The sequence below is a fragment of the Ursus maritimus genome, unplaced genomic scaffold (genome assembly GCF_017311325.1).
Source record: "Ursus maritimus isolate PB19 unplaced genomic scaffold, ASM1731132v1 scaffold_15, whole genome shotgun sequence".
Taxonomy (NCBI): domain Eukaryota; kingdom Metazoa; phylum Chordata; class Mammalia; order Carnivora; family Ursidae; genus Ursus; species Ursus maritimus.
In genome coordinates this window covers 20,033,079-20,045,015 of record NW_024423897.1, presented here as the reverse complement: position 1 = coordinate 20,045,015, position 11,937 = coordinate 20,033,079, and the positions used below count along the sequence as shown (strand labels likewise).

Below are 11,937 nucleotides of genomic sequence, written 5' to 3'. Positions count from 1 at the left end.
TGGTGTCTAGTCCCAGGCGTGCCAGTTGCTATGTCCCCTAAGAAAGGTGTTTTAGTCTCAGTACTATTGATATTTTGGGCCAGATAGTTCTTTGTTGTGGGGGGCTGTCCTATGCATTGCAGGATGTTTAGCAGTATCCCTGGCCTCTACTCACAAGGTGCCAGCAGCATCTGCCCAGTTATGAGAATCAAACATGTCTCCAGACATTGCCAAGTATCCTCTGGGGGAGAAAATTACTGCCAATTGAGAACCACTGCCTTAAGCTGACCACGTAGGCACTCTGAGTCTTACTTACTCTGTAAAAGTGGGTTCTAATTCCTGTCCTTTTGGGTTTGGGGGGAATGAGATGAGATGATAGATGTACAAGCGTTTGTAAATCCCAGCGTGTGACATATTCGTACAGGGTTTGGTTGCCATCAATCATAAGAGACTATGAACAGTCAAGCCTTCCAAGCCTGATATTGGGGATGGCAAATAAGCTTCGGAACTAATGGGGGAGACAGCATGATGTACTAATGATGGATGACATCAGAATAGGCTATTAAGGCAAGGTATGGTTAAGGAAACCTTTGAGGTTAAGGAAATGAGGAAATCCCTTCCCACTCGTGGCCGGTCTTTTCTTTCTCATGTACATTCCTGGTCATGTAACATCGCTTCCCCCTTGCCTGTGAGAAATTCAGTGGCCTCCAAATCCTGACTGTGACTGCTAGGTTTCACGTTCCCCACTCTCTCTTCCCAGTCTGCAGCACAGCTTCCAGGCTCCCGGAGTATATGGTGTCCTCTCCTGCCTCCAGCCCTTGCAGGTGCTCTTCCCTTGAATCCTGTGTCTTCCTTCCGCCCTCGCTTTCTGCCTTTTGAAGCCATGCTGGCTCCCCGTGGTTGCTTCCTTCTTTGTTCCCCCAGAGTTGTGTTTACATCTCTATCAGAGCACATGTCATGGTCTGCTTTGGATGACAGATGGCAGGATTCATCTATCTTCCTCCTCTACTACATTCACCTGCCTGGAGGTGGAAACTGTGTCATATTCCTTTCCATATCCCCCAGCCCGTGACACCCTATGGGATACAGAGTAGGTTCTCCACCCATATTTGAAGAGAATTTCAAAGATAAACAGCTGAACCTAAACATAATTTGACTTAGATGCTCAGACTTGAAATATGTAAGCTCCATGTTTATTTAATCATTGAACAACTATGTATTTAATAGGCCAAGGGGAGCCATTGACCATATTTGAGCAGAGTGATGGCATAGAGCTATACTTTAGTAAAATCTGTCTGACTATAGAATTTCTAATGATCATAGAAAATGCATAGTTTTGACTCCTTAAAGCCCCCTTCCCCCAAAGTAAGCAAAACAAATCTTAACTATTACAGGTAGGCGTTGAGGTTTTACTAATTAATCCTTGTAAAGGACTTTGAGATCTTCCTCTGAAAGGTGACAGAGAAGTGTGAAGCTTTCAGTGACAGCCTAATTATTATTATTACCAGGCACAAAGCTCAGGGAACTTAAAAGATCCCCAGGTACCATTCAAAATAGCAAGAGACAAAAATATGCGAATGGAGAAATTATATTATAAGAAGGAATCCTGGCATTACAGACTCCTAATGTTTTCAGGGACCTTAGAGGTCTTTCCTGATCTGTCTGTCACCTTCTCAAGCTGATGCTTACACTCCTTCCAGAATGTTCTTGCTCAGTACTTTCTGCCATTAGAGCCTGAGAGTTAAGAGCTTCGGCCTCAGGGTCGAGTTTCCAGGGTTCAAATCCCCCATCTCTTCCTTGTTAGTAGTGGCAACTTGGGGAAATTATTAGGTCTCAGTTTCTTTGTCTGTAAAATGGGGGTGGGATTATCTGTGACAGGCATCATTACAAGTAAGTGATGTGTGCGCATTGCCTGGCACTTGGTAGATGAATAAACACTCATGTTAAAAATCACTTGAGCTAATGAATAGATGTGGAAGTGCATAGGAAATTAGAAAGTATCTGACCTCCAAGTTGTTCCTAGTCGGAGCTCCATCAAACATGGTGAACTATTTCTTGCAAATCCCAGCCCTCGTAGTGTCCTGTGAGTGTGTGTAATTATGCAATCTTGGTGAAGGAAGCAAGGAGCCTTGGGAAGAAATGGCCTAGTCAAATGCCAAAGCAAAATCAGGTCCGTTCTTCTTTCTCACTGCAGAAAGCTGGAACTTCCTTTTCTTATGTCATCATCTTTTGGGTGGGAGTTCTGACCAGGGCCGTGGGTCAATTGGTAATGCTCAGAACATTCAGGTTCATAGGATGGGCCATATGTTGGTCCTGAGGGTCCAGACTCCATCTTAGTAGGTCTGTATTTTTATGGTTGAGTCCGAAGAGCCTCAGGTTTTTCATTTGTAAAATAAGGGTGGTGGCTACTTCACAGGGCTGGTGTGAGAAGAGAGTGAGGTCACACTGTGAAGTTGCTTCAGAAGCTGCAAAGCGCTCTGATGGTTCGTGACTGTCACTTTGCAGCCCACACTATTTCCCTCAACACAGTTGTTCTCTCTACAGGTTATTTCAGGGGAAGCTCCGGTCCAGGAGGGTCTGTGGAGTTCTCGTTTACATTGGACATGACCAGCATCCAGAGAGAACTGAAAGAAGCCTGAATCTTCTCACTAGAATCCCTGCAAAATGACTCATGTAATTGCTCTAAGTATCCTTAGCCTTTGTTGTACACCCACAGGATTCTGATGCTATAGACTCTTGTGGCATGCAGGGAGAGTGGGAAGGGGGCCCATTTAAAATGCCTAGGATCAGAAGAGACCACCAATTCCACTGGTAAAAGCAGACGGGGACTGCCAAATGTCCAAGCCAAGGCACCTGCCAATCACTCCAGACCCTCTGGTTTGCCTTTCTGTCATTCTTCCCATTAAGGAGGAAAAGGCTTTATTTTCCTTTAAAGCTCCTAGGAGGGATTTCTAGGGTCTTCCCCCTCAGGAATTAGTTGTAGGAATAATTGGGCCAGTGGAGTGCAGGAGATATATCCAGCACAGCCTGTGCGCTCCTAGAAAAAGTGACCTAGATCAAGCAGAGCGTGGATGGAGGACTATTGTGGGGACCCCCTGCCACCTACTGACTTACAGATGAACCCACATTTCCAGTAGCATCTGTGGGGCTGGGAGCTGGGGGAGGGGGCAGAGAGAGCTGGGGGAGGCGGGGGAGGGTGATGGGGAAGGGGTTGTTCCTTTCAGGACCAGGCTCCCTATATCATCCCCCCCAACCCCCACCACCACCCATCTGCACACACAGAGAGGAGAAGAAGGTGAGGACTGGGAGACAGGGGGTGGTAGGGAGAGGAGGTCAGCCGTGGAACTTGAGCTGGCTCGGTGGGTATTAGCACCGCCGGAGCTTGCAGCCTGTGTGAGTGTGAGGGGGAGAGCGAGAGCAAGGGAGGGAGAGAGAGGCAGGCTGTGAGAGGAGAGAGGAGAGGGGGAGCGAGCGCTCCGCCAGCATGAGGACGGGCTTCTCTTTTCCATGCTCAGTTAATCTGGCTGTCAGTTGGTGTTAACGCTGCCGTTTAAGTGCTCCGATTCCAAGGGAAACAGACAAACCTCCCAGAAGGAAAGAAGGAAGCAAGCAAGGAAGGCAGGAACTGCAGGAGGAAAAGAACAGGCAGAACAGAGAGAGGAATCAAGGGAAGGGGGGGAAATACCAAATCTATGACTGGACCTGGGCTTCTTTTTCGCCAATGCAAAAAGGAATATGCAGCACATTTTTGCCTTCTTCTGCACCGGTTTCCTAGGCGCGGTAGTAGGTGCCAATTTCCCCAACAATATCCAGATCGGTGAGTGAGAGGGGCAGCCTGGGGAGGGACTTTCTGGGTCTGGCAAGGGTTTTTTTTTTGGGGGGGGTGCTTGTCTGTGTCCCCCAACCCCCCTGCTATGGACTGTGTTTAGATAGAAAGCTGAGTGATGATGGAAGGCAGACTTGGACCGCCAGCAGGGGAGGGGGCTTCTCTCGATCAGATGAGGAGCAGAGGGAAGTGCACACACACACACACACACACACACACACAAACACAGCTGCACACACACCACTCACACTCTAGGCATGAGCATGTGAAATGGAGGAACCACTGCTTTGAAAGAAAGAAAATTCAGGCTGTAGCGAGGAGGAAAGGGGTGGTGGGTGTTTAAAGGAGTTCACTCTATTGCTTGATAGATGGTGCCTGATTTCATTTATTTATGTAAATATGTGTGGTGTATTTCTGTGTGTGATTAGGTATTAAATATGCACATATGTATTTAACTGACGGAGGCGGTGATTTCTTGGCTGGGGGAGGGGAAAAAGAGACCCTCTAAAAGAAGGAGTGAAAGGTGCTGGGTTTATTGCAGCCCCTGAAATAATCCCAGGAGGCCCCCACTCTAAGTCAAGGGGGGCTCTCATTCCTGCGCTGGACGCCCCCAACTGCCTTCTCTGCTGTCTGCCATGCTGGGCTGGTGGTCTCCACTCCTCTGATCCTGGAACTTCCTAGCCTGCCTTTATTCCTTTCCTTGTCCCCCTCCTCTTAGATGTTCCATCCACAGACATTGTCTGCCTCTTACACACACACACACACACAAGCACACACAGACACGTTTCCCTTCCCTCCTCTTAGTTGTCACCATCACTAGACTCTATCCTCTCAACTTAGAGGCAGGTTTCAACATGCTGCCTGCCTTTTTGTTCCCCATTTCCCTCTCCTGGTTGTCGAGCTTCTAAAAGGACCCCTCACCCTCCCTGTATTTGTGGGGCAGTTGATAGTCACTGCTCCTCCTAATAATAATGGGTGAAAGCAAACAAACAGGAGCAATAACACCAGTAACAATGCATGTCCACAAGGGCTCGGGGCTTCAGTGAGACCAGCATTCCAGTGCTGTGTGTGTCCCAGAATAGAGCTAGCTGCTTTGCTTGGAGGCATCTTGGATGGTTTGAGTTCTTTTCTCTCTCCCCAATAGGACATAGCTCCACCAGGGAAAGTTCCTGTAACTGGTAGTTTGTGTTCTTTGTGTGAGTGTGTGTTTGTGGGGGTACCTGGTGCAGGTCCTATTTTGCTGGGCACACATGTGCTGCAGTATCAGGCTCTCTCGGCCTCTCCAGCACGCTGGCCCCCAGGGTGGTTGGAACAGCCATGGAGTAACTTGCTTTGTTTCCTGACACCTGTTAAACTATATTCTGAAGTGTGTCTGTGTATATGTGTTAGTGCCTTACACGCAAAACAAAACTTCCTTCCTGCCTCGGGAGACACTTCCCTTGCAGCCCCTTCTATAGCTGCCTACCTCCCCACCCCCACCCCTCTCTTTCATTCATTAAGGAGGAGGCAGGGGATGGGGAAGTGTTTGGGGTGTGGTCAACGGGGGAGGGAGAGTGGAGCATCAGAATCCAGCAGGAGTTTTTTGTTTTTACTCTTTAAAATGGAGGCATATGAACATGTGTAAATCACTTGCTCTTATGTGTAGCCTTGTTTATGTTGGTACTTATGCGTTGCCCATACTTTGCTGATTGGAAATGCTTGTCTTGAGATATGTGGACTTGCTTTCTCCAAGTGTATTTACGTATAGCACTATGGGTATAAATGCATGGAGGTGGTTTGTGTTTTGTGTACGTGTATAAGATATGTTTGCCCATGTATCTCTGCAGATTTTTCATCATATTTAGCCCCAACTTATTTGTTCTACTGGTAAGACCATTATTTGTTTTCAAATAAAAGGTCGAAACATTAAATGGTAGAACAAACGCTGAAAATATCACCGCCATCAGGTAGTACTTGATTCTACTTGTATGATCGCTAATAAAAGCCTTACAGTCCATTTATTGGTTCTTAAAAACAAACACATACTCACTATATAAGAAGTTATAAGTACATTACGTTGGGACTGTGATTCCTGCGGAACCTGAGATAAACTTCTATGTAAACATTCATTATAGTTCAGTCTCTGGAAATAGCTGATTCTAATCCATAGAAATGGAATTTAATTCATTTTACACGTCCACAGTAAATACAAAGGTAAGCCATGTACTCTTGTTTCTTGGAACTAGAGCCCCAACCAGGCACCTTTGTTATGCTTTTCACTAGAACAGAATGTTCATACCCTCCTGACATTCTTAAACCCCCACATCTTTGAAGTCCAGTGTTCTACCATGCAAATATACACCATGGCAATCTCTTATGTAACAAGCCATTCCTAGGTAGCTGGGATCATGAGTGTCAAAGAAGAACCAAAATACTGTTTGTAAAAATCCAGGGTTTTCAGAAGAAATGAATAATATACTTCAGAGGTGATAGATTAGTTAAATTGCATGCAGGTCTTGCCAGGTCAAAGACCAAAAGTGTCAAAGCAAAGGGTTACAGAGCTGAACAAGCTCACAGGGTCCCAGAGCTAGATTTCCCCCTGCAACATTTGTTAGTACTACTTCCTGTAAGGCTCTGTAGTGAGGAATGGGTCCGATACAGGAAAATTAGACACAGCAAGGGTTTACATGCACACAAGAGCTTAGGCCACCTGGATGGTTACAGGAGGGAGTAGGAAGAGAAATGCAGTTCTCCTGTTTTCTCTGACCCAGTCTGGGTTGAGGAGTAAACAACCAAATGTTTGGGCAGAGTGATAGATATTAGAGGCCCTTGTCACATAAAAGCTCATCTGTGGAAGTTTAAGCCTCCATGTCCACTTGAGTCTATTTGGACTCCCCTCCCCACCACTGAAGGCTACAACTAGTGGGTTTGGCTTGGGGAGAAGAAAAAGGCCCATCTGGGGTGGGCTGTTGGGGAATAAAACCTGTCTCTATCCCAGACACCATGTTGCATTTTCTTTCCTCATAGGGGGATTATTTCCAAACCAGCAGTCACAGGAACATGCCGCTTTTAGATTTGCTTTGTCACAACTCACAGAGCCCCCAAAGCTGCTCCCCCAGATTGATATTGTGAACATCAGCGACAGCTTTGAGATGACCTATAGATGTAAGTAATCGTTGCTATTCCTGACATTTCTTTCTGAGATCGACCAATGAAAGGAGGGCCTGTGAGTAGGTGGTAGTGTTGCAAAAACCACTTGAGTTGTCATTCGTCTTCATAAGAGAAAGCCCTCCAAGAAAAATTTCCAGGGCCTTTTGAGTGATTCTATCAGTTGGTATTTTAGATCCTGGAATGCTTTAGAAAATGGGTCTGCTTTTTCACTGTCAGCTAACTTTAAATGCCAGTACGATGGGTGCTTGGGATGACTGCCTCTTCCCCACCTTGCAGAGGTTTTTTTCTTCTTCAGCTGAGAGAGTTTCACACATAAGAAACTTCTGAGAGATACAGAATTAAACATTCTGACTTGGGAAATATGGTTTAAAATGCATACGCCTCTCCTGTGCACAAGTTAAAAGGAGAAAATATACCTGTAGTTGATTAGAAAGGATATGTGACAAGTTGTCTATCTGGGTTCCCACTTTGGGAAATGTCCCTTAACTATTGTAAAGTTGGTGCCTTGATTATTTCCAAAATGCTTTGAAGTGATTGATTGCTTAAGACATAGTTTGTTGGATGGTCTTTGAGAAGTGACCTCAAGGAGAAGGAAGAAAGAAGTCTCTGACATATGAATTGAATGCATAAGATATGGTGGGCCACAAATACATTTTGAGTTTTTCTGACAACTGGGACTGAAAAGGAGATTTGTGTGGTTGCATGATTGCCATTTGATGACAGATGGAAGCATAAAAATTAATCAGTGGAGACATTTTCCCTCCAGGGATTAAGCTCAAGTAGGAATTTATGGCACAGAGGTGTGAGCTGAATGGGCAAGAACAACTGGAGACCTGAAACTGGATTAAATTGGCACCATAGGCTTTATGTGCGCCTATGGACTTGGTGACTTCTACTGAGCTTTGCATAGTCAAAGATATAGATCACATTTCTTTCATTTCTTTCCCACATTCCCTCATGGTGGGCTCTCAGTGGTTTGAACTGAATGTGCATTATGCATTGAAAGGTCATATTGAGAATTTGGAATTTTCCCTATCCCTAAGACCACTCATAAGATAATGTTCATACAAATTCCAAGAGTTATAATTATACCAGATTCCACTTATTGAGGATTTACTGTATGTTAAGAACTGTGATAAGTATTTTATAGACGATTATATTAGCATGCATTATCACTTATTGAGCATCACAAGAGTCCTTGCAATACACTAATTTTCATGTGTTAGCTGATTTAATCCTCAGAGGCACCTTAGGGGGGCAGTATGTTACCTTCTTTTTAGGAAACTGAGGCTGCACCAAGTTATATAACTTGCCAGGGTTGCCCAAGAAGTAAATGGTGGTCCTGTGGCTCCACAGCCCATGTTCCCGGCACTGTGATAGATATACTGTTCCTTACGGTAGCCTGATCAATTCTGCTTAGATTACTCAAGAAGCAAAAGGGAGTTTTCGGAGACTTTTAAGGTAGTGGCTTGATAAAGCACCTAAGGAGAAAACCTTATAGTGTTTCAAATTATAGCTGTGATTTTACCACAGGAGTGACCCATTGCATAAATAAAATAGCAATTTTGCATTTTGGTAATGCTGAGGTTGGAAATCTTGTCTACTGTGTTACTCACTATCTATCCTTAAAAAGAGCTGGAGTTCAATTGTTGAGGTCTGTGTTCTGTGAAACCATCTCCCTGGAAAGCTGAATAATGTTGAATAGGTATTTGGTTTTCAGATAACCTCCATTCCTCTTTGAAGGGAGGATTTGGGTGTAGGCATCAACATATCTAAAAACCACCTGTGATTATGCATAATATTTTGCATTTATATGCATATGCTAATTTATTTACTGAGGAGAGAGGCTCCATAGCTTTTGTCATACTCCATAGATTTTGTCATACTCTCAAAGGGGTCCATTACTCAAGAAGGATTACTTGCTTAAGGAATCAGGAAAAATAAATGGCTGGTGTGCGTATTCACTCATACTGCCGAAAATTGTCTACAGCAGAGCTTGGTGGAATGAGATGTTAACTGCTGTCAAGATGTTGACTGGCAGGACAAGATAATAAAAGACAAAAAAAAAAAAAAAACACAGGAGGAAATGTTCTGAGGCAAAGGTGGTGCTTCTGTATTGTTATCTTAACTACCTAACACTTGATCTGTGATAGAGTTGTTGGCCATTTACTGGGGAGATTGAAATATGATACATGCTGTTATCCATTGTGGTTGGTGAACCTGGAGTGAATGGATCTGGGTTCTTGAACTTGATTCCTGCCATATACCAGTGTACAGGTTTCTATTAATTTGGCCATTCTTTAAATGCTTCTTCAATGCTATGAACTGAGGTGGACCCCAGGAAAATAGAGATGATAAAAAGCGCTTGCTTTCAAGTAGCTTGTGGTCCAGTGGGGAATATTGCTGTGGGGATTGTCTGAGAAGCAATAATGCTATCTTGTGCTTAGATCTTTAGTTTTTTCTCTTTAGCTCCAAGATCAGAGCCAGTACTGGGCAATTTGGGTGGCAGTGGTGGCACTGTAATTCCCAGCCTGCCTGGAAGGTTCTCTGTTAGCTTTTATATGAGGCCAGGAAACCTTTAGGGGCTATGTTCCCTATGGTCTGTTGGTTTGGGAAAACTGTACATCTGTCCCGATTTGAATTGAGTAACAAATGTCAAAGGGAATAGACAGATTTTAGGTGGGCTACATTAACTAATCATTTATGGAAAACCAAGAAAAGCATCTTACTCAGGTTTAATTTCATGTGCTTTTTTGAAATCTGGACTAGCAGTTAAATTAACTGCCTCAGTCTTACCTCCTAGAAAATAACTAAATATTTGTTTTTCTTTCTTTTTTTTTTTTTTTGAATTCTATTTATTTATTTAGAGAGAGTGTGTGTGCACAGGGGGAGGGGCAGAGGGAGAAGGGGAGAATCTCAAGCAGACTCCCTTCTGAGCATGGAGCCCTATGCAGGGCATCTTGATCCCAGGACCCTGAGATCATGACCTGAGCCAAAATCAAGAGTAGGATGTCCAACTGACTGAACCACCCAGGCGCCTCGCTAAGTATTTGCTTTTCATAATTTTTGCTGTCTTTTGTTTTTTTTCCTGCCCATTTTGCTATTCACTGTCCTTCCACCAGAGGGTAGAGAAGGGAAGGGAGAGGAAGTGTAACAAGACTATTCCTGCTGGAAATGTTGGCATCAGGGGATTACAAAGGCAAAGTGATGCTTGTAGGGTAGGGGATGCAGTGAAGATGGAAGAGGAGTACTGCTAACACCAGTAGCCAAGATGAGAGTTTTATATGTTCTTTGCATTCAAGCTTCCTTGCTTTCCTTGTCTGCGGTCATTAAGGGATAAAGTCATTGAATCAGCAAATGCCTCATGTTCTCCTCTGAGCACTCTTCCAAGCCTAGAGGGGCAGGAGTTGAGGAGACTTTCCACAGAGATAGTAGTTACTGACCAGATATTCAGCTTATCTTGGTGCCTTTATGATGGGTATAAACAAAGGAACAGGTGAGATGCAAATTGGGGTTTCTATTAGAGGTCTGAGGAGCAGTTACAACTTAATTCTTACCTTTTCATTCATTCATGCTGCACATATATGCTGAATGCCTACTTTATGCCCGGTGCTGTACCAGGTGCTAGGAATATAGTGACCAACAAAGAAAACACAGTCTTTTTTCTCGTGGGGGTTACAGTTTTGCCAGGAGGACCTCAATCTTTAGTGCATATAAAATTCACCCAGGGAGCTTATTTAAAGCAAGACTCAGGGATGGATTCTGGACTTCTTGAGTAAGAATATTCAAGAGCTGGCCCTGGGGGGGATTCCATAGTAGTTAGTATGGGGATCACACTTTGAGAAACTCTTTAATCTAAAAAGCTTTCCATTCCCTTCGCAAGCATGTTTGAGCCCTTAATCAAGCCCAGACATGGTGTTAAGCACCAGAAGTACAGAGAAAAGTAAGACATGTTCCCTGCCCTGTAGGACTTTATCCCTAGTGAGGCTGGCCATCCTGTAAAGAGAAAATTAAGATACAATGTTGTGTTGGAGAGAAATTCGTAGGGAGTGTTAGAGATGCCCTAAGGAGTAGGTATGGCCTCTCAGAGGGTGGTGGTAGAATTGAGTCTCAATGATAAAGGGAAGTTTTCCAGGAAGACAAGGTAAGGGGGCAAGAAGGGGATGAAGCAAGTGTGTTCTGGGCACAGGGAATGACAGGTGCAAAGGTAAAGAGGATAACGTTACTGTGTTACTCTCTTGCTCTGGCCTCTTGTGGCATTCCAGGCTGGGCCTCTCATCCATTTATCTAATACTGCACAAGGGGTCACAGAATGGCCTTCCATAAGCCAGGTACAGCACAATATTTAAGAATCATGGAATTTCACATCAAAATTTGGGTATCTTATGTCTCTTCAAAATTTTAAAAGATGTGGCAATACTGGGTTTCACATTTATGTAGTCCCAATTTGCTAAGATAGAGGTGGGAGTATTCCATCTAGATGGTTTCTTTCCCAACCAGCCCATTTCTTTCATTTTATTTGGCTCCCTGGCTCCTGGAAGCATTGTGTTTTCAAGCCCCAGTTGGTTTGTCCTGCATTGTTGCCTTGATGTATGTTTGTAAGTCAACTCTACCACCACAATATGAAACAATGTCCAGAAAGGTCATGTATATCTATTGTTTGTGTTGCTGAGAACACCCAGCAAAGTGCTGTACCCCTAATGCAAATGAACAGATATCTCCAGGAGTCAGGGAATCACACAGCATAAAGATGCTAAGAGCCGGGACGCCTGGGTGGCTCAGTCAGTTAAGCTTCCAAGTCTTGGTTTCAGCTCAGGTCATGGTCTCAGGGTTGTGGGATCAAGCCCCACATTGGGCTCCACGCTCAGCATGGGGTCCGCTGGAGATTCTTTCCCTCTCCAACCCCTTTGCCCTCCCCCTACTCATGCTCACCATCTCTCTCTCTGAAATAAGTAAATAAAATCTTAAAAAAAAAAAAAAAA

The 11,937-nt window shown here is 44.3% G+C and overlaps 1 protein-coding gene across 4 annotated transcripts in view; it reads left to right on the top strand.

The window, feature by feature from the left end:
* Positions 1-3,662: 3,662 nt before the first annotated feature.
* Positions 3,663-11,937, top strand: part of GRIA1 (glutamate ionotropic receptor AMPA type subunit 1) — a 294,487-nt gene continuing 286,212 nt past the window's right edge. For all 4 annotated transcript variants that reach the window (XM_008692470.1, XM_040630384.1, XM_008692468.1 and 1 more), the window contains exons 1-2: positions 3,663-3,796; positions 6,812-6,949. In XM_008692470.1, the coding sequence (XP_008690692.1) occupies positions 3,715-3,796; positions 6,812-6,949 (220 nt within the window). In that variant the 5' untranslated portion in view covers positions 3,663-3,714. The remainder of the gene's footprint in view (positions 3,797-6,811; positions 6,950-11,937) is intronic.